The 22,769-nt window shown below is 44.0% G+C and overlaps 1 protein-coding gene across 13 annotated transcripts in view; it reads right to left on the reverse strand.

The window, feature by feature from the left end:
* Positions 1–22,769, reverse strand: part of IKZF4 (IKAROS family zinc finger 4) — a 102,983-nt gene that overhangs the window by 26,576 nt on the left and 53,638 nt on the right. For 4 of the 13 annotated variants that reach the window (XM_053300058.1, XM_053300053.1, XM_053300054.1 and 1 more), the window contains exons 4-6: positions 13,392–13,492; positions 5,850–6,110; positions 4,597–4,764 (exon numbers count right to left, since the gene is read on the reverse strand). In XM_053300058.1, the coding sequence (XP_053156033.1) occupies positions 4,597–4,764; positions 5,850–6,110; positions 13,392–13,492 (530 nt within the window). Of the gene's footprint in view, positions 1–4,596; positions 4,765–5,849; positions 6,111–6,590; positions 6,792–13,391; positions 13,497–18,645; positions 18,792–22,769 lie in introns of those variants that run through there. The other 9 variants (XM_053300063.1, XM_053300061.1, XM_053300059.1 and 6 more) reach the window with 5 other exon arrangements.

Raw genomic sequence — 22,769 nt, forward strand, 5'->3', positions numbered from 1 at the left:
GTTCTATTCATTTCAATGCATTCTAAGGGCAATTGCTCCCATCAACCAGTCCCTGGGAACAATAGTTTTGTGGGTACAACAGTTCCCCCCTCCCAAGTCTTTAGCTGCTACTGCTGCACCCTTAGGACCAGCCATTAATGAATTTTTGCAAATTTAAAGTTTGTTCCTTGACCAGCGTGAAGTCTGAGCTAAAAATAGTTTGAGACTGTGAGCCTTTGGGGCAGGAATACAATTCTTGCCTTAGCCTGCAATATAGTTTTCCATCCTGAGTTTTTGGAATAGATGCAAATCTAAATATACGAACAGAAGAAACATGCCTAGTATGCCAGAAGTAAAACGCCTATCCTATCTGCTTCTATGCTCTGGAGGCAATTCATTCTGGTGCCCCCCAAATGCTGCAGTTTGGGCAGGAAAGCAGCAAGTAGCAGCAACTTCCCCTAATAAGTGGTGTGACAGGTCCAGCTTCCACTTCAGAGATAAAGCTGTGTTTGGTCTTTACCACTTCAGACTGCAGGTGGCGGGGGGGGGAGGAGGGAGGTGGATGCTCCTTCTGCAGAGAAAATAAGCATGCCAGGGAGAAGGCTAGTCTTTTGTATGAAGGAACATTTGATCATGTAAGCCCTCACCTGTGGTCTGAAAAGGTACAGCCCAGACTGTTTTAGCAGCCCAGAAGTGAACCAGACAGAAGGATGAGGCAGGCAGGTGAGATGGGCCATAACTTCTACTTAACAGGGTTATTTTATGACAGTTCCTCAGCATTTGGTCTATTTGTCATCACATCTCCATTTTAGCAAGAATGAACAGGGATATGTTCCCAAGCGCATTGGAATGTAAGATGATAAAACGTTTTTACAATAAGTAACTTTTCAGCAGGATTGAGACAGCAAAAGATTAGAACCTGGGTCTCTCCAGCCCCGGCTAATACTTCAATCAGCAAGTCAGTCTTCTTTTAAGACAGAGCAGTGACTTAACTGAAGCTACATGTCAGTTCCCATACAGCAACAGATTGGGCCTTGAAGTCCATTTCCAGTGCTCCAGGGTATATTTACCCCGAGAGTGCTCTTTGCAGAGGCAGTATCTCACTTGGTGGCAAATGCCAACACTTTTTGTTTTGCTACAGAACAAATCCTGAAACTGCAAGTTCTTTTTCAGTCTCAAAGTGTTACATGCAAAATAGCACTGAGCCCATCCTAAGCACTGCAGGTACCGATTGGCTTGTTCCCTGAAGGGTCAGAATCTGATGAGCTGTCGCCACGAACAACCCAAGTGGAAGCTGGTGGGGGGAACTGACAACTGATTTTGATTGCTCTAGACTGAAGGACTCTTCAGGAAGACCGAAGGCCTCCAGGCACATGGCAGCAGCATCCTGGCAATGCACAGTGATCTGTGAAGAGAGCTGTCATGCTTCCATGGCTTTCCTCAGCCTCCACTCAAGCTTGTGAAAAGAAAACACGCTGATCCCTTTTCTTCACACGGTAGTAAATTAGGCTTCCTGTCTCAGACAATGGGGCTCTCTTTTTGGTGGATGTGCAGCTGGGCAAATGAATGTGAGAGATCTCCCCTGCCCCACCCAACCCGAACATACCTACCTGTCTCACAAATCACATTTTTACCTGCAAATGATAATATTTAGGGGCAGCACTAAAATGCTAATAAAAACAGGAAGGGCAAAGAAAAGCATTCCCGACTAGAGCCCATCACAGCCGTGGTTCCCACGAGACAGGCAGGTCTTCCTGAAGAGGAACAGGCAACTGCAAGGGAGGTGCGTGTTTTCCCTTCACTTCCCATCCACCTTTTCACCTCTCTTGATAGAGTGCTGAAGAGTACCAACCTCACGCTTTCCCTGTCAATGCAACTTAAGCAAGTCACGACTAACTGTCTTATTGATGCTTCAGTGGCATTTAATCATGACTGACTAATCCAGATGTTGCCAGTGGTTCTGTGTATAGCCCAAAATTTAGGAGGGTAAGTTTTGCAATGAAGACATTGAAGTGGTGGATAGCTTCTGCCTTTTAGAATCGACCATCAACAGTAAAGGATCCCCGAGTCAAGAAATACGCTGCAGACTAGCACTCGGTTGGGTTGCAATGAAGGCCTTGGAAAGGATATTTAGATGCTGTGACGTGTCTACACCTACAAAGATGAGAATCGTTCAGACAATGGTTTTTCCTGGGACACTCTATAGATGTGAAAGCTGGACTTTGAAGAAGCAAGATAGAAAAAGCATTGACACTTTTGAATTCTGGTACTGGAGAAGACTTTTGAGGATACCATGGACAGCCAGGAAAACAAAAACAAATCAATCCAGAATTTTCAATCGAGGCGTAATGACCAGGCTCAAAGTATCATATTTCAACACATTATGTGAAGATCTAGCTCCCTTGAGAAGTCTACAATGCTGGGAAAAGTTAAAAGGAAAGTAAAGAAGAGGACAACCAGCAACAAGGTGGATGGACTTGATTATGACAGCAGTGAATGCACTACTGAGAGACCTTAAAGTCCAAGTTGAAGACAGATCATCCTGGAGAGAATTTATCTATGTGGTCTCTAAGAGTCGACACTGACTTGATGACACTTAATCAAGTGTGTTTAATTTGGATACATATTTTTGAAGTTAAGAAATAGTAGATCTTGATAGTGTGCTATATTAAGCAAACAGGTTAGCAACTACCAGAAGATCCTTTAAGGATTGTATTGAATAATTTAAAAGATGCTGTCAACAAAGTTGATACTGAACCAATTATTAAACTGCTGCAAAAATCTCAATAGCATCATATTGGAAAAAGGATATTAATCCTTCATTATTAGCTTAGTTCCCTAGGATATGGTAGTAATAATGAAGCTTACTTACCATAGGAGAGCTAGAGATAATCAGATATACAATTCTCATTTTACAAGGAAATGGTCACTGTGTGTATCTTTCCAGAATGATACATTTAGAGAAGATGTACAACCATATTCACCGTTCTCTTTTATTTGAATTTTGAAAGCTTTAATAGGACTTTATGTGAATTATTTGTCTATGTTGCTATTGATGACATTTAATCTATTGTAATTTTCTATTTTAATAATTAACTTTCTTTTATAATGTGTTTGGCAAGCATAGCCCAGTGTTATCTATAAATGCTTCACATTCTTTCAAGTCTCACTAAATTCAAGAGTCCATTTCACAAGTGAGGGTGACATATAGGGAGCCTTCAGGTTCCAGAGATTGGGCAAAGGGCAAGTAATTAGTTTTGCTAAAAATGAAGGCAGGGGACAGCTGCATGGTACCTCTTCCATTATAAGCAGTAAAATCAGACACAAAAGCAGGACTGATCAAGTCTCCTCTTCAGGTCAGGAAGGCAGAAAACCTACCAGTATCCAACTCTAATTAGACAGAAAAATGCCTGCAAATGTAGAAAGGAGGACAGAATTCAAAATAGCTCAGATCTCCATTTCTGATGCAACTGGATTGGTAGCATTGCACAGAGTTCTCTTTCAGACAAGAGAAATTCATTGTTATTGCATGAGGAACTGTTCTGTATAACTCAAAAGCTTACTATTCTATCAACATTAATTTCTCTAATGAAGAAAGCATTGGACCGTATGGGACCACATATCTTTGTCAGAAGGGGGCATCATAGAAAACTGTTGTCACAATGAAAGTAATCATTGTTAGAACAATCTCCACCTATTTAGTGCTCAAGACATTAAGAGGAAGAAGAGACACAGATGGTCATGAACATCTGTGTCAACTCAAAAAGCCTCAAAGCAATGCAGAGACAGAAGCCAAGGGTAAATAATAGTAGCTCGACAGGTGAGCAGATTTCACTCTCCCCACCCAAGGCACGCCAGCTGTTACAGTACAGAACACAAGACTAAATCAAAAATCACAACTCAAATGTCATTGATAAGAAACGGTTGTCAAACACACCCCAAGCTAGTTCCATGTCTACAACCAAAACAAATGCCTGTCTGCACAGGATAAGACACCCAAATCACACCTTAGTTGCTCACAAAAATCCTGCAGGGAAAGGGGAATTCATTCTTACTTTTTGCATAGGTTATACTTTTAAAGATGTGCAAGTCTCCAAATAAGCTTTTACTGGTACAAATAGAGTTTCTTTGGAAGCAGCAAGAGTATATAAAGTTAATTCATAGGGACACAAAAAAGCAAGGCAGGTCTGCCTTAAGAGATTACATGGACCACCGGGTCTCATTTGATAAACTGCCCTTTAGCCAATGTGGTATCACTGCCATTGAGCTTTCCAGGATCAAAGTCAGAGAGGTGCCTCAATCATAGGAATGGGCTTGAAAGGGCAAATAATATGTGAAGCACCTGACATGGTTGATCTTAACTAAGCAGGTCTGCATGCTGCCAATGCCTGGGAAACCTTCCAGAGTGCTCCACTACACTAGGTTACCATGAGCTCTTTCAGTGAAGGGTGGGATACACATGTAACAAGCAGCTACCAGAAAAGGAGAAGGAGTCATGTGTGAATGAAACTCAAATAGAAGGGAAGGGCTGAAGGTGACAGAACCAATATTGGTTTCACCAAGTCCCATCCTCTCTATTATCCGGGCCTTGAGAGAGGAGAAAGCCCTGCTACCCACCTGAGTGTGTGCGGAGATGGCCAGTGAGTGCATCTCTCCTCCGACAGGCATAGTTGCAGAAGGGACATTTGAAGGGCTTCTCACCCGAGTGCAGCTTGATGTGGCGCAGGAGGTTACCCTTTTGAGTGAAGGAGGCACCACACTGATTGCAATGGAAAGGCCTCTCACCTAGAAAACAGCAGCAGCATTACTGAGGGGCTAACTCAGAGGGGTTAACTTTGATACTTAATTTTAAATGAGCAGTGCCACAGCCTCTATCGCCCTTTGGGCTATACTGCTTAATGGATAAGCAATTTAATTTGGTTCATTTTCTATCTGCAGCAGAGGGTCATTTTACCAAATCCAGCATTCCTTACAAATGCCTTACAGCATTCCTACAAATATTTACACAGGTTCGTAGATACAATCAACTTTCATACACACACAAAAGAGAGAAAAGAAAAAACACCACCACTTAACAGCCTAATTCCATTTAAATGTGTTCCATCCACCATGGGGAAGAACAGCATCATCATCTCACTGCTCTGCAGACAGGGAACTAGAGACAGAAGTCAGTGGCAGATCTAGCACTCCCAAGATACAGGACATGCTGTCATACACAACAGTCTGGTCCTTGATCTTCCTTGAACCACAGCCTCTGCCACTTACTGCCTCTGAGCTCTAACTTGAGCTGTGTTTTGGATGTTAGGACCCTTCCCCAATCAGGGAAGGACCAACACTGAAGAAGTGGGTAACAGAAGGGTATGTGTCACACAGTTCTTCAGGGTGGATCCTTCCCTGACTGCTGGCCAGGAGACAGAGTTGGGACACTTTAGGCCACTTATACTGAGAGTTAGTAGACAATGCAGATGGCTATGAGGATGAGCCAGGAAGTTCCCCAATTCAGAGCCCATCTTGGATATTAACTCACTATGTGGCCCTGGACAAATCACTCACTCTCAGTCACCAAAACCCACCTGCAATCTGCAACAGACTTACAGGGTTATTGTAAGAGTTAACAAGCACTTTGTAAAGTACTTTGAAAGCTCGGCAGAAAGTAAGTATTATGAAAACATTCACTGATCTTGAGTCTGGTCCTGTGAACACGACTGTCTAAAAAACAGTTCAGAGCCATACTCCACCAAGACAGATTAGAGGGCCGGAGTTTGATGAGGGGACTCTTGGACCATGGATAAACTTAAAGCACTATCCATATTCTGAGCATACCCATTTGTCTTGACTGCTATTGTTTACCAGCAGCCAGGCCTGCTCACCAGTGTGGCTGCGTTTGTGTACCATCAGTACGTTTGGGCCGATGCACACCATCCCACAGATGTCACATTTCAGCTTGCCATTGGGGAGCCGGATGCCGCCAGGGGAGTGTGGTTCCTGCCCCGACCCGTCACAGTAGCCGAGGGGCTCAGAGAGAGAATCCTCCACAATCACACTGTCTTCTTTTTCAAGGAGCCGGTCGTCATGCGACAGCAGTCTGCTCGATTCTTCATCACTGTACATTTCCACCTTGATAGAATTTGCTACAGAAGAAAAAGGTGAACACAGAATATTTTAAAAATTTATATTAAGGATTTTTTGCTTAACTCTTTGCATAACTCTTCAGGTCATGTCCAAACCCTTTGACCTTGAGAACTGGCAGAAAGGAGTCAAGATTATAGATGGACAGTATCAGCCAGAGTTATGGTCCAATAAGGACCTTTCCTCATTAGTATCTAAGCAGGAACATGATAGGGGTTTATAAAATTACCCATAGTATGGAAGGGGAGGAAAGAGAGGTTTTCTCTCTCCCTCTTTCTAGAAGTTAGGGTCACCAAATAAATTGGTTGGCAGGAAATTCAGAACAGATGTATTCACACAACACATAATTAATTTATGGAATTCACTGCCACAAGATGTGGTGCTGGTCAGTGGCTTAAATGGCTCTAAAAAGGGAATTAGGTAAGTTAAAGGAAAGCAGTCATGATAGCCAAGGAGGACCTCCATGTGAAGGGGTAGCGTACCTTAGAATACTGATTGCTGGTGGCAAAAGTTGGGAAGGACCTATTGCTCTCATCCCTTCTTGCATTTAGAAGCATTTAGCTGGCCATTGTTGGGAACAGGATGCAGGATCAGATGGACCTTTGGTCTGGTCCCAGCAAGGCTTGCATGTTCTTAGTATCAAGGATGTAAAAAGCCAGTGCTACCCCTGGATCCTCAGTTGTTTTAAGGTCTAGCAGATGGGAGGAGCAGGTGTATTTCCTCTACTGCAGTCCAAGTTAGAACTCGAAACGGGCTGTTTTGAATGTTCTGAGTTCAGAACAGAACGCCCTTCAAAGGAAGGGCCTGTTCCGAGCTTGGAACAGAATGACCCCATTCCAAGTTGGAATGTTTTGAGTGTTCTAGGCACCATTTTGGACTCCAAAATGGTGCTTGTCTAGCCTCTGAGCACGTGTGGCAGCCATTCGTGTGGTCAGTACAGCACATGTAAAATGGCTGCCGTGCGTGCCGAGGCCAGAAGAGCACCATTTTGGAGTCCAAAATGGTGCTTGGAACATTCCGAGCTCATTCTGTTGGAATAACCAGCTTGTCCAGTTGTTCTGACAGAACATTCTGTTTTGAGTGTTCTAGGCACCATTTTGGACTCCAAAATGGTGCTTGTCTAGCCTCTGAGCACGTGTGGCAGCCATTCATGTGGTCAGTACAGCACATGTAAAATGGCTGCCGTGCGTGCCGAGGCCAGAAGAGCACCATTTTGGAGTCCAAAATGGTGCTTGGAACATTCCGAGCTCATTCTGTTGGAATAACCAGCTTGTCCAGTTGTTCTGACAGAACATTCTGGGTATTTGCACTCCATTCCAAGCTTGGAACGGAACACAAATATAGTTCCATGCACATTGCTATAGAACTGGCAGCAGTTTCACTCTGAAAACAAACAGATGCCATCTCAGGAGAAGTCAAAGATGGCATAGGAGTGAAGGGTGCAGGAGCAGGGCAGTGTCCCCCCAACAACAAATGGCTTGCCATTCCCCATTGATGGACTCCTGTGGATACTTGAATCCCTCACCCCTGTTTGTTGTTGTTGTTTTAACATACTATGCGGGGTTTTTAAAATCATCATCATTACATATACGATGCATCAATATAGATAAGGATCAGTTCCCCATGAGCTTGCTTAAGTTTATGTTTAGGATGATTATTGTATGCATACTGTATTAACATGAAAAACAGACATTAAGATTTCAGAAAGAAAAGCATGGGCAACAAAATTTGCCCCCTCAAAATTTGCTTTGCTCCTGTGGTGCCAAAATACCACCAACCCCCAAAATCTGTTTTTTTCTGATGGCATCACTGAGAACTCCTAATATAACTCATTAATTTTTCCACCATTCCTTTGTAGGACTGTTTTAGAGAAGATGTGAGACACTTTTCACAAAGTTGTTTTATACATACGGGCATAAGATCTCCCATAGCAGTTCAAAAGCCCTAAGCCCAGGATCAGGTCTCCAAAAGAAGCCCATAACAACTGATTTGGAAAGAGTTTGGGGCTATTATAGTATAATGAGAGTTCCTGCTGGGAGAACATATAGCAGACTAGTAAATCCAATCTCATCAGATACCAGGGAGGAGATGGGAGGGACGGTGTGTGCCACTAAAATGTACAATGCATGATCAAATATTTAAAGGCAGGGGAACTGACTAAAGTAGCAGTGCATCTCTGGAAAAGAGGTCCAGTTTCACACCTGACTGCCAAGCAGCTGCATGCAAGTGGGGCACTTCACCGGCTATCTGCAACGCGTTCCTCCCCAACTCATCACCACAGAAAATGCACAATCAAATAGCTACTATGACGGATGTAAACAATGCCCTTGGACCTCCGTGTTTAGGCACACAATTGCTGCTAGGTAAAGGTAAAGTAGTGCCGTTGAGTCGGTGTCGATTCCTGCTGACCACAGAGCCCTGTGGTTGTCTTTGGTAGAATACTGGAGGGGACTGCCATTGCCATCTCCCGCACAGTATTAGACGATGCCTTTCAGCACCTTCCTATATTGCTGCTGTGTAGCTGAGAACAAACAACTACACATTTTGGAATGGCAAAGCCTCTTCACATGTCTGGCAGAGCTAAACATTTCCCAAGCCAGACAGAGGAAGCTGGCAGCTTGGAAAACACAGAAAATCTAGCTCAGGGCTGTCCCCTGAAGCAACTAATGGAATGCATGGAATGCACATTTGAAAAATGAGGGCTTTCTGCCTCCATCTTCTGATACATGGAGTAGTCCTCACCACAGAAGGAATGCAGTTAAAAGGTCATACAGAACAAACACTCCTGAACCTTTGGTTCATGACCAGGTTTAGCCATTCTCCCTTAGGTTAGGAGGCTGTTTGAATATCAGAGACCTACGTTCTCAACACATTCCTACTGTCTGCCCTGCTGCATTCTCGTCTAACTAGGATTGTGCTCCAATGGGAGAACAGCAGGAGAAAGGGCCAACCTCTATGAGATGAAGAGCAATGCTATTTGTTCTTCATGTGTCTGGCCCACTTATGTATATAACAGGGGGTAAAGAGTCTGAAAGTGAAAAGGGACATGTGGGTGAGATCTGGATCTTTCCCCTCCTTGCCTCCTGGTGCTCTGTCACCTCAGTCATTTTTCCTTCCAGCCCAGCTGGAATATAATTTTAAACACAGACAGACACAGACACAGACACAAAGCTTTATACGTGAATGAGGCAGACACATGAAGAACAAACACGGCTGCTCCCATCATGTTTAGTTTGGGCCCAAACTTTTAGTTTTGTCCGTAAGTGATAGGAGAGGGACAACATAACCCATAGATTCAAGGAGAGGCTACAGCACCTAGAATTAAGGGTGTACCTACCACCTAATTGACGTGTACATTTCTAAGGACCGTCTGATTTATGGCATTCCACAGAGCATTAGAATAGTTAAGAATATAGGTCATTGCTGGCATGTCTTTCCCCCCTTCCTAGTTGCAGCCTATCATGCCACAGAACTGAAGAAAAAGGTAGCAGTGGGGAGGTGTCTGATGGGAAAACACCCTCACTGACTGCAGCCATGGGAGAAGGCTTGAGATAAGGCAGGCTAGGTAGTGCAAGAATTTACTTTCACTCCCAGAATATTTTGGCATTAAGTAATACATTAATGAAAAGAAGATCCAGGCTGCTTTGGCTAGAGACATGCTCTGCACAGCATAGGTCTTCATCATTTTTAATTCTGAAATTTGAAAGTAATTCTGAAATTTGAAACTACACATCCAAAAACCAAACAAGCACACAAAAACCTGGACATCCCAATGCAAATTCCTTCTGTGGCAGGATGGATGGAAGAAAACAATAACTAAGGCCACAGCCAGTTACCTGGAGTAAGCACATGCAGGCAGAGCGGACTGAGCACCCACAAGGTGCTGTTGAGGCTTACTCCTCGAGTCAGCTGTAGACTTGGAGTTTAACATCCCCCCCCCCGACTTCCCATCTGGCCCCTAATCCCAAAACAACCCTTTGTCTCACAGAGCAAGCTCACGTGAGGGGAAGAATGCTGAATCATCCTTGCTGAACTGCTTGGCTAGGCTTCTCCTAAAACTATCCTGTATTATCGGTAGGTTCAAAATGCTGCCACCAAGCACCCTAAAACTTGCAGAGAACTGGACCAGTAGATTGGGTGCTGTAATCCAAGGTCCCTCTATAACTGGCAAATACAAAAAAAACCCTTCCATGTGTAACCTTACACGGGATGAGGAAACGGATAGCTGCGGAACATCTGAAGATGTGTTTTCACCAGAGAAAGTCCCCCTTTACTCCCCTCTTTCTGAGTTAAAAACCAACTCAGAGAGACTTGTAAAAAGAAAAGACTAAAAAAAACCAGTTTTATTCAATTACTGCAGAATGCTTCTGTCTGAGGCTTTCTTAGATACAGTTAAGAACACTTAGTAGATTACAAAAATCGCTTGTTTTAGGCACATTTAAATGTTTACGGAGTCTTACAGTTGCAACACCCTAGGTAGGATGGGTGTAGGCTAGCATTTCTTATTTCAATTATGTTGCAGGTAAACTATAATAAAATACAAAATTTGAATATGCAAAACACACACACCAAAGAAATATAAGCTTCTAACGCAAAATCCGACTCAACAAATTTTTCCCTAAATTAATCTTCCTGAAACCCAGGCTTCCTTTCCTTGAACTTGCCAACCTCCAGATGGGAATTTAAGGTTCCTGTCCTCCTATCTTTCAAGGATCTGCAGTCATTCTCCTGCAGCCAGCCTCCATAGCCACATGTCTTCCTGTGCACCTACAGCCAAGCTTCTTCCTCTAACAAAGATCTCCCCTCTTCCTGGCAACAACTCTCTAGGTCCCACACACTTGGTGTGCTGATTGGCTGAACCTTGGAGTTCACCAGCCTGTCAGTCAAGACAGGGTTAACTTCCGGTTAACTCTTTAGAGAGGGAGGGGAGCCTGGTCACAACAATCATAAAGGTAAATTTGTGCCGCTGAGTCGGTGTCAACTCCTGGCAACCACAGAGCCATGTGGTTTTCTTTGGTAGAATACAGGAGAGGTTTACCATTGCCACCTCCTGCGCAATATGAGATGATACCTTTCAGCACCTTCCTATATAGCTGCTGCCCAATATAGGTGTTTCCCGTAGTCTGGGAAACATACCAGTGGGGATTACTACATCTCAGTTTTTTCTCCCAAGCTGCCCAGAGAGAATCAAAGGGCTCTTCAACCACCTCAGCCCTTCGGTCAATAGCAATGGAAGCTTTGGCAGGCTTGGTCCACCCCACCTGTATATTCTCTTGTACACTGGAGGCAGCACAAGATGCACATTTTTTAAAAAAACCCTCCAAATTCAGAGTACTTCCACTAGTCCAGAGTACCAGCCAACACGCACAAATGCTGATGCCACACTGAGTGGCAGTAGGGTAGGTCAGGTCAGCAGTATATCCTCTTGGGCTACAAAGACACAGATAAAAACCAGGAGGGTTAGGGAAGCATTCACTCCTTCTCAAGCAACTACTCAACTCAGACAGTTTGTTAGAACAGCTGCCACTAAATTAAAGAAAGGGCACCAAATGATACTTGGAAGTGTATGAAGGCTCAAAGCCAACTCTCCATAAGCCAGGATTTTGCCTCTATTTTGAGCTCTGGATGGAAGAGGGCACAACAGCATCCAGGAGCCCTAGAGCTCAGCACAATGTCCCAATCCATGGCACTATTCTGGTGGGAGGCCTTTGGAAAACCATGTAAGCAAGTCTGCCATGCCACAAGCCAAAGCATAGCCTGGGAACAGGACTTGTGGCCAGGACACTTTTGGTGGAGAGACTGGGAGTTCAGAGGATTTAAAAAGAACTATTCCCTAAGAGCATCTTGGAGATGCAGCACAAGCTGACACCTCTGTGCACAAATACGAAGTGAAAGCCTGCTCATTGGGGCAGGAACTGCCCAGATACATTGATGCTGGCTGAACTTTGATGTTTTCCTATCCCCTGGGGATGTGTGTTCCTCCCCCACCCAAAAACGCTGGGCAGAGAAGGGAAGGCTGGCTATTGTTCTGAGTTTTCCTTACAGAACCAAAGTAGTGTCTGGTCAGGCTGGCAAAACAGGTTATATAATTTTCCTGCTCCACTGGGGCATGAGCTTGATGGCTGGACCAGCTGCGAAATCAAGTTCGATCAGAAGCAGCAGCATCAACCAGTGTTTCCTTGTTAAAGGAGAAGATACTCATTTCTTGCTTGTTCTGTTCATATCCTGAATTCCTTTCCTATGTTAAGCTGAACAAGCAAGATGATGTCTTCTATTGGACCAACCACACTTTAAAATGCTGGATGCATTACAGGGGCTTCTGAACGTTCCTTTCTAAATGACATCAGAAACTCGTTTATGGTATTTCTAACCCAGTTCTGGACTGGCATCTGGATGCCTTTATCAGATCATAGCTGCCTAACATAAGTATGCAACACCTTTTTTGGAATCATCAAATGGCAGATGTTATCAAAAACAAGTTTGAAAAACCCTTATTTCTATGTATTCATTCTGTAACTTGGTGACTTCATACATTTTTGCAGAATTGGGTGGCTTTCATAGAAACAGGCTATTGACATTTGCAGCCACAGACATTTCTGCTGAAATGAACCAACTAAATTCATTCCTGCAAGCAAACCCTTTTCCAACACTCTAAGTCTAGAGGTCTCCCCTCACTGCCCACATCCCGATATATATGTCCTAGCAAAACTTATTCTTTACCAAAGGATCCCTGCCTTTTGTTATGAAATTAATTGCTCTAGAGCTGCTTTCTCCTATACCAATAGAACAAAACTTGCACAGTGATTCAGTTACTGAGGCGAAACATCTCACCTGTAGATATCTGGAGCAGGAGGCTACCTTGGTTCTTGGTTCATAGTTCAGAAAACTATGGAGCAGGAGAAGATACAGAGCAGAGAAACCTAAATCAACTGACTATACGGATAGTCTAGATAATTCAAATCTATTGGCATACCAAAGATTGCCTCCTTCTTAGGTCTCATCCAGAATGAATTCTGGTCAGATTCTCAGACTTTATTTGCATTACCCCAGACCAGGAGTAGGCAGCCTTGGCACACCATCATCCCCGGATGATGGGAGTTGTAGTTTAACAACAGCTGGAGTGCCAAGGTTGTCTACCCCTGCCCTAGACGTACTCAGATACAAAGAGTTAAACAAAAGAGACAACGATTGTTTTAGATGTGAGAGAAGTGGCCTCTGCCCTTATCACAACATGGTGCAACACATTTTGATGCAAACAACTGGATTGGAGATCATGTACTCACCGCTAAGGGAGCGGCTCGGGGAGGAGTGCTGGCTGTTTGGTGTGCTCACTGTGGGCCCCACGATCGTGGAGGTGAACTCCTTTTCCAAAGAGGAATCCCCACTACCTTTGGGGGGAGGGGAGAAAAAGAAAAAGCAAGGAGCACAGGTAAATTTGGGCTGCCGTTGTATATCTCAAGAAATGACTTTAGTTCCTCTATGATCAGAGTGGAAGGCTGGAAAAGCAGAGTGGAGGCTTTCTTGAAGTACCCAGGTAGAATCCAGACCTTGTAGCCTGCCATTTTTGAAGGGAAAGTTACTACTAGTGCTCCAGACGAATGACAATACAGGAAGTAGAATCCAAACACCTGGATAGTGCATAATAAGTGTCCTTCAGCAATGTTCCTACACCACATAATTTGTGGAAAACAGTTTAGCAGGCAGATGCATCTGCCTTTCCCTGTACAAAGCACAAGTATGATACGGTAGCTCTGAGTATAGTTGGCACAGCAATTACTCAACTGGATCAGAAGATCATCATCATCTAAAATATTTATATACTGCCCCTCCAGTACAATACTGCTCAGAGCGGCTCACAGCAGTAAAACCACAGAAGTAATTAAAAAACAAAACAAGTAAAAATACAGTGTAGAATAATAAAAACTATTAAAACAAACCCAATTAAAATTTTAAAACCCATCAGGCTGTGGTAAAACACATTCAAAAGCCTCTTTAAACAAGTACTTTTTAGGATCTTTTTTATCATTTGGGTCCAGAACCAGCATTCAGAAAAGAAAAAGAAGATAGATGACAGATACATTTTCAGGAGGGTACTAGTACAAACCAGACCTGCTATAGAAAGTAGCCTTCTCACATTTATGAGGTTGAGCTCAGAATCATGGGATGGCACAGATTCAGCATGATTTGCCTACATATCCTCTAGACCTGGAGTGGGCAACCTTTGGCTCTGCAGCTATTGATGCCTACCACTCCCATCAACCCAAATCACAATTTATTTTGGCTGGGAATGATGGGAGTTGTAGTTCAACAACTGGAGAGCCAAGGTTACTTACCCCTCCTATAGAACCTCTAGACCAGAGGCTCCCCACTTGTGGTCCTCCAGATATTGCTGAACTACAACTCCCATAATCCCAGTCATAATGCATTGTAGCTGGGGATGATGGGAGCTGTAGTTCAGCAACATCTGAAGGACCACACGTAGGGAACTCCTGCTCTAGACTACCTGCACGATTGCACACAATGTATGCAACAGCATTTGGGGTTCATCAAAGCAGAAGCATTACATGGCAGTGACAGGATCAAGGGATTTCCATATTTAAATTTAAGCCACCATAAATAAAGCCAAGCATAAACACAGCTCTGCCATTGGTTGCTATGTATGGGCAATATGAATGAAGCACCGTGCAGAAACTTGCCATACGGAAGAGCGTTTGTCAGCATGAGCTCTAATAGAAAAGCCGACACAATCACTTTTCACAAGAATGATGCGTGCCAAATCGAGGCTCCAGATGACAACATTATTTGCAGCATGTTCATTCCGAATACATTCTTTGTAGGGTTCCTTCAGTTGCACTGCAGTTGCTTCTAAGGGGGGAAAAAACCATGCACACCAAGAGTACTTGCTTAGCGGCTCCCCTGTGACTATTTCCCCATCTAGGCACTCCACAGCCATACTCATGCCTTTCTTAGCATGTTTATCACGAAAATGTGTTTGTATACATAGAGTGAGACAGACAGATCGGTGCGCATCCCTTGTAAAATACTCACATTGGTATGCCAGCCTGCAACTCCATCAATGCTCATACAATGCCAACGTTCCACATCTTGCGATGCTGTGTTGAGGCAAATGTGTCTGTTTGTAAGTCTTATTTAATGTAGCAGACCTTGCCTGGGTTGCTAGCTCTCGAATAAAAACAGAGATCAATTTCCGCTTCCTAAGGTTCATAGGCACTAGCCGCAGGTGCCCAGAGCCCCTTGGCTTCCAGTTGCCTTCCACATCCAGGGCATGTGCACTTCGTTCAGGGCTGCACAACTTGGGTCCTGCTGCTGTTGGACCACAGCTCCCCCCGTCCCTAACTATTGGCCACTGTGACGGGGGATGATGGGAGTGGACGACAAATCCCATCACCTGCGATTATGGACCCGTGTGGACGGGGATGGTGGGAGTTGTCGCCCACTCCCATCATCCCCAGCCACCATGGCCAATAGTGAGGGATGGGGGGAGCTGTGGTCCAACAACAGCTGGAGGGCTGACGCTGTGCAGATCTAATCTAGTTCTTCTAAAACTTCTAAACTCCGTGTGGTTTATCAGGCTCAGTTATATCCTGATGAATGCTTACGCAATCTCTGTCCTTTGTCCACGATTCTCCCACATGTGCACCTCCACCATTCCACAGGACTCCCCTAACCGGCCAGATACCTTTGTTGTAGCTGTCAGGCTAGGCAGTGGAACTGCTCTTTAGAAATACCCACACCTGTACATTCCTGATGTCATTACAGGGATGCTTTTCAGGCATACCATCAATCCTTCAAGAGCAATAGACAAGCAAAGACATCAGTGGTCTCAGGCCAAAGGGGATCAATGCACAATGCTCTCGGTCTCCACCCTACTCCATACCCACCCATCCCAAAGCCATGCCAAGCTATGCTTTCAGTATTAGAGCTCCACTATCTTTAAGAGTTATGCAGAACATGAAGTGTTTCCAATCTTTGTAGTACTGTCCCATGAAAAGCGGCACCTGCCAAAATTCCCTAATCTAAAAAGTTAACTATCATCGCACTATCCAATTTCCTGCATGAGGGCTTTTTGGACAAACAGTCTAATACCTTGCTAAGCATTTAGCACCAAAACGGCAAGGTGGACTTAGTTTGCTTTCAAGCAGGCAATCTGAAGCTTCCCATGCACTTTGTAGGGGAAAGGTGCTCCACTGGTCTTAAGCAAATTTTTATTTAAACTAATGCTGTCTGCTCACAAGATTGCAGCTCGGCCTCTCTCCATTACTAGGTTGGCAGATAAGAGGGGAAGCAAGCCACCGAGCTGTACAAGCATGGAAAACTAGGATTCAATAGCAGATTTAAAGTAACCTATATGGAGCAAAGTTAGAGGAAGTCAATGTGAGTAGCCTACAAGCCATTTTTCGAACATGTGTCTTTAAAGGCTGTTGTAAAGATGCTCAAGACCACAGGGTGATCAAGACCACAGCTCTCTACCATTAAAGAAAACAGGATAAGGGACAAAGTGTGTAAGCTGCAGGAAAGCAGTGTAGTTACTTTGAATGAATAACTGGAGGCAGTTTAGAAAATTCCCTAAATATGTTCCATTTGCCAATCTTCTTCACTGAAGGTTTTCAGAGGAGTGGAAGGAATGTCTAAGGCTTAGTTTTTCTCACTGAAGAACTGGTGTTGCAGATGGATTAGGATGAGGGGAGACCTGAGTACAAATCCCCACTCAGCCATGAAACACACTGGGCGATGCTGGGTTAATCACTTATCTCTCCGCCTAAATGACAAAGGGTTGTTGTGAGAATAAACATAGCCATGTACACCACTCTGGGCTCCTTGGAAGAAGAGTGGGATATAAACAAACTTGTGTCCAGGCTGTACCACTCCACTTCAACCAGCAGGTGGAGGCTCATGTGGCTGAATGCTCCTCCCTACAAAGGTTGTGCCTACACTTTGGAAATGGGTATGCCAGGACAAAGTCTAGGATAGATCTCTTCACTCTGACATCTAGTTTTCTATGCACGGGGTGGGTGGGTGGAGGAATGCTTTTGTATGGAAGAGCATTCAGTCATGTGAGCTCCTACTGCAGTCGGATACTGTTTGAGCCCAATCACAAATTTACACCTCAGTGAGAGCTAGGCCATTTTTAAAAAAACAAATCTAGCCTCAAGCACAGGGACAAGATGGACTTTAGTATTCAAACAGTAAGGAGAGTGTATGGTGTATCAGCCAAGCACGGTACTCGTCTGGACTGGAGACACAGAGGACCCTACTTCTAAAACATAGAATTAAATATTCATAGTAGTAGCAGTAGTAATAATTCTATTTCTGTCTCTGTTATCTGTAAGTGACTTCTTTTCTCTAAGGTTCCACTGCCTAACCCCCGACTTGGGATACTTCCAGACAGATGCTTCTGTAAGGAGTTTTGGAACACTTATCCACATGGGTACTGGGGTAAAACCCCCTTGCTGATCACTGGTGATGCATCTGGATATGCAGGATCAGCAAAGAAAGCATAGCCAATGCGCTGCAAATACCGCAGCAATAGTGCCGCCACAAGAACGAACACACACCCACACTTTTAGGTATATACTCTCTCCTCATCTTCCAGTTCCTGTATAGTGCTACCATCATCTGGAAGCACTCTTATCAACAGTAGAATGTGAACTCTAAAAGGCAGAAAGCATATATGCAGAAAGTTTCATCAGCAGTGGGAGAGAGACAGGTAGTTTCCTTCTGAATTGGGGTGAGCTGTCAGTCTCCTGCTCACTTAGCTTAACACATTCTAGCATCTACCAAGATAAAGGAAGCACTCTGTTCCAACCAGGTGACCTCAAGCTTAACATAAGCATGGCATGTAATGTTGTGCCTTTCCATCTCCTTCCCCCCCACCTCCAAAAGAAACAGGCTCTCTCCCTCCCCCACTCCTTCCCTGGGTGCCAGAGGTTAAGACGTTTGGGGATGTTAAGATTTTCTCTCACCTCCCTCCATTGCTCAGAAGGCTCAACTGGGAAGCCTGAGGCATGTTGCTAAGCCTACCAGAACCCAATCACACACCCCTTAATGTGGATGTTACATTTGAAGTTAGCGAGAACATGGTTAAGCAAAACAGGTCAGTGGCAAGCAGTTCTCACCAGAGTAAATTAAGCTTCACTGACATGGACCAAGGATTGTGTCCTGCTCCTTGCCAGCATGCACCATGAAATATGGCCCCTGCTTCTCCCCAGGCTTTGACTGAATAGTCAGTTGGGAGTGAGGGAGAAGAAAAGAGGAGCCTTTAACTGAGACCTGGCAGCTTCTTTTAAGAACGCCTGCTGCTCTGATCTCTTTTTGCTGTTCATCCAACTCCAATAGCCTGCAGCAACATTTCAAACGGCCACTCTCCCCCTTGCACAGAGAAGGGAGTCTGGAGACCAATTCATCTGCATCTGAAGTGAGCGACTTCCTCCACCCTCCCAAATGGCGCCAAGTGTAAATAAAAGCAGAAACAGCATGGAGTTATTTCAGACCGCCACCCCTTCCCCTTTAACTTACATTATTCTACCTTGCTGAAGATACCCTGGAGTGTTATCACAGCCAGCTCCTTGGAAACAGCACTGGAATACAGACTGTGAGTGTGTGTGGCTGCATCTCGGCAGTAGGGTGAACTCAGCCACTCACCTTCCAGGAAGAAGAGATTCCTGGAAGTGAGAGAAACGGCCATCATTTTACAGTCAAGCAGCACTGTTAGAGCAGGAATCCATATGGCTGCCGTGTCCCCTTTCGCTGAGATTCAGGCTTGCTCCCCTATGGCTTTGTGCCTTGTATCCTACAAGAGAGCCATCAGCTACCCGGTGACATCTCTTTAGGGAGGTTCAAAAATCAGTGACCTGGTTAGACAAGGCAAGAAGGTCCATGTAAAAAACACCACAGCTGTTGTCTAACCTGCATCACTTTGGCAACTGAAATGGATGCTGCTCAGTGACGGAAAGGTTGCTCGGGAAAGATAAAGAGCCCCATCAAAGAGCTTTTAACACTTCAGAAACTGACAGCAGAAACTACACAAGTACAATGAAAGACTCCATAGGCATTTAATAGGAAAAATTGCTTCACACTTGACGTAACTGATTCATCCCATAATAAAGTATTGATGCATCTTTGTCCAACTGATTTTTTCCCCTGGCCAAGCATTAGCCAGGTCACAGTATGTGTGTGTGATCAGCACAAAAAAAGCTTTAATTTCAACACCCTCTACTTTCTGTGTAAACTTAGGAATATCTATATCTGCCTATTCTTGAATATGTGGTGTGTGGAATGAAGTAAAAGGCATAATTCTTTAAGTCCTCCAGAGATACAATTAACTAGAGCTTTAAAAAAAATATTGCAAGTTGCCCTGATTTTATCATCATTACTACATTGAAATCTTCACCTAAAATAACTTTCTGTTCTGCCTCTGTTTCTAAGAGTTTAAGAACTTCCTTGAAGAATTATTATTATTTTTTGGCTGAGAGCATACATGTAAGCTACTGTTATCTGTTGATTGAAAGCAGGATATTTACCATCTTACCATGCTCATTTCAGGGGGAAAGAATCATTGGGGAAGTGCACGTTGGATGAGTTTCAGTCAATTTGTGTAAGAAAAATAATCATTCTGATGAAAAAAGCATATTTGCTTCGTTTTCAGATGCTGCACATATGAGTCACAGCAAGCACCACCTTAGGAGACAGAAGAGGGCTCCTCTTTTAAGAAGAATGCCTCTTTTAAGATGGCACCTATCACCTGTGGTTTCTCTCAGTACTTCTGTTAAGGTGCTTACACACATACAGCGATGCCAACATAAGAGTTAGTGCAAGCAGTTCTTGGTGCCACTGCAGCCCCTTGAGTCTGCCAAAAAAAAAAAAAAAGCGTTGAGACCTTTGGCAGCGATGTGGACTGCATAGCAAGAGGAGGAAGGAGAGCCAGAAACCAGGTGGAGGACACCTTCTGCTAGTGAAACTCGCCTAGGTTCCAGGCTCTTCCCCTCCCCCCTGCAGGCCCATGTGATGCAGCACATTGTTAGAGAGGGGATTTTTCAACAGGCTCAGGCATGGGTAGTGGTGGTGGGCACCAGAGGTGCTGAGAGTTGCTCATACCACATCTGATCTTCCACTGGCATCGCTGTACGTGCAAGCCAGAATTTTGTAAATGTTAAAAGACCTGCTGCCCTGTTAACTAGTGGTAGCCTCAAAAAACCAAGCAAAAGCTTTTAACTAAATTAACTGATCAACTTCAGTGTTTCTCAACCACCGGTCCCTGGACCACTGCCGGTCCCCGAAGGGTTGAGTGCCGGTCCCTGACTGGGAGTCAAAACCCCCCCAACTGAAATCAAGGCACTCACTTCCTCAATTTTGCACATGGCACGGAAGAGGAAGAGTATCACGGAGGCATGGGACCCTTCTTGTGCCTTGCCTCCACGTGCTGCTGAGATCTTCCTACAGCTATCTTATTCCCTATCTTTACAGCTTCAAACTGTATGCGGTGCGGGGGCATGGAGGAAAAAGTATGGCAGTGGGCACCACTTGAAGGGCTGCTGGTTCTTGCATGCTCATTGTTTGCAGCCAAAGGTTGGTTGATTGAAACCCAGCTGCCTGTTGTGGTCGAGACGCCTTGAGAGGGAACGCTGTTTCCCTCTTGCATCAGTGGGGCTTGCTTGTATGTTGTTTTCATTGGCCCCATGTAGCTTTTGAATTTTTCTAATGGCCCAACATCCCCTCTCCATTGAGTAATCACAAGCACCTCCACTCCAGACATACTGGAGACAAATTTGTTCACCCAGGCTTTTAGATTCAGGGGTTCTCAACCTTGGGTACCCAGACGTTGGTGGACTTCTACTCCCATAATCCCCAGCCATAATGGCCAAATGCCATTGTTGTTGGGGGTTATGGGAGTTTAACTGAGGGACCCAAGGTTAAGAACCCCTAATATTCCATGTTTGCAAAAGATTCCAAATTTAATTATTTTAATGCTTATATTATTTTCATTCTAAACTGCCCAGAGATGCAAGTTCTGGGCAGTATAGAAGTCTGATAGATAGACAGATAGATAGATAGACAGACTTGAAACCCCTTTACTAACTGCTGGTCCGGGAAACTGCGCATGAAGAATGTAGCGGTCCTTGAAACTCTGCACGAAGAATTTAGCGGTCCTTGACTCCAAAAAGTTTGAGAAACACTGAACTAGATGAAAGCTTCAGCTCTAGTTATTTCACAGCAAGACCAGGCACTTTAAAAAGCGTCGATTATCTTATATTTAGCAAAGGGAGAGCAACAGGCCTTGTTCAACCCCAGCACAGCACCCCTTCAGTGGCCGATATGGGCGTCTACCTTATGTTTTTAAGATTATGAGCCCTCTGGGGACAGGGAACCATCTTATTTTATTTATTTTGCTATGTAAACCACTTTAATATATAACTCCAGGTGATGCTAGTGTTCGGTTTTTCAAACCTGGATGACCAGGCCCCTGGGATTGTTTCAGCACTCTCTGTACTATTTACCATGCCAGTGCCAGTTTCATATTTTGATTATATTCTTCTGACCTGCCAAGTCTATACTGCAACAGGCATTCTCTCTACTTCTAGTTGGCATTAAAAAGTTGGTTAGTCCAAGCACTGCCATACAGTGTCACCATAGTGTGAGGACATCTTTACCATCAATTTCATCATAGACTCTATTGCTCTGTTTTGATATATAGCAATAGCAATAGCACTTACATTTATATACCGCTTTATAGCCGGAGCTCTCTAAGCGGTTTACAATGATTTAGCATATTGCCCCCCACATTCTGGGTACTCATTTTACCGACCTCGGAAGGATGGAAGGCTGAGTAAACATTGAGCCCCTGGTCAGGATCGAACTTGTAACCTTCTGGTTACAGGGCGGCAGTTTTACCACTGCGCCACCATAGTCTGTGGACTCTATCGTTCATATGGTCATTTCTACTGTGGATTCTGTTTGTTGTTGCATATATCATTGTTCTATTTACATCCAATTGATACATATTGAATATACTTTCCAATATAGTAATTTTCCATCATATTGTGGTTACTTTTTTCTTTTTATTGACTAGTTTCATGGGGGATCCTTTTGGTTCTTTCTGTGGTACCTGCTATACATTACCCCAGGCCAAAGAGAAACAGATTGTTTTCCTTCCACATCCCCTGATGTAAAAGTACACTAGAATGGAAATCCTATGCTACTGCCCTTGCTCAATTTCTACTAATTAAAGAAGAACCTATGCCAGAATTCAGGTGTAACTGTGACTACTCTGACAGTTATTTAAATATAAGACATGGAGCAGGCATAATGGCAATTCTTGCCATGACATTCTTATTTATTTTCCTTGATTGCCTGACAACTGCACTATGCACAATATGTTCCATGATGAGAGTAATCCAAGAACAGGAGGAATGCACAACTGTGCAATTTTTGCAAAAGTCACACACACACACACACACACACACACACACACACACACACACACACACAAACCCTGAATGTTTGGAAATGAAGACAACAGAAACAAGAAGAAATGTCCAGGATCAACTCAGCTGTCCCAGAAAAACATAGATTTGAAATTGTATCCTAAGAAATTATTAGATGATTCCATGACTGAATTATCCCAAGAACACTCTGGCTTTATT

This window comes from Hemicordylus capensis, chromosome 2 (assembly GCF_027244095.1).
Source record: "Hemicordylus capensis ecotype Gifberg chromosome 2, rHemCap1.1.pri, whole genome shotgun sequence".
Classification (NCBI taxonomy): domain Eukaryota; kingdom Metazoa; phylum Chordata; class Lepidosauria; order Squamata; family Cordylidae; genus Hemicordylus; species Hemicordylus capensis.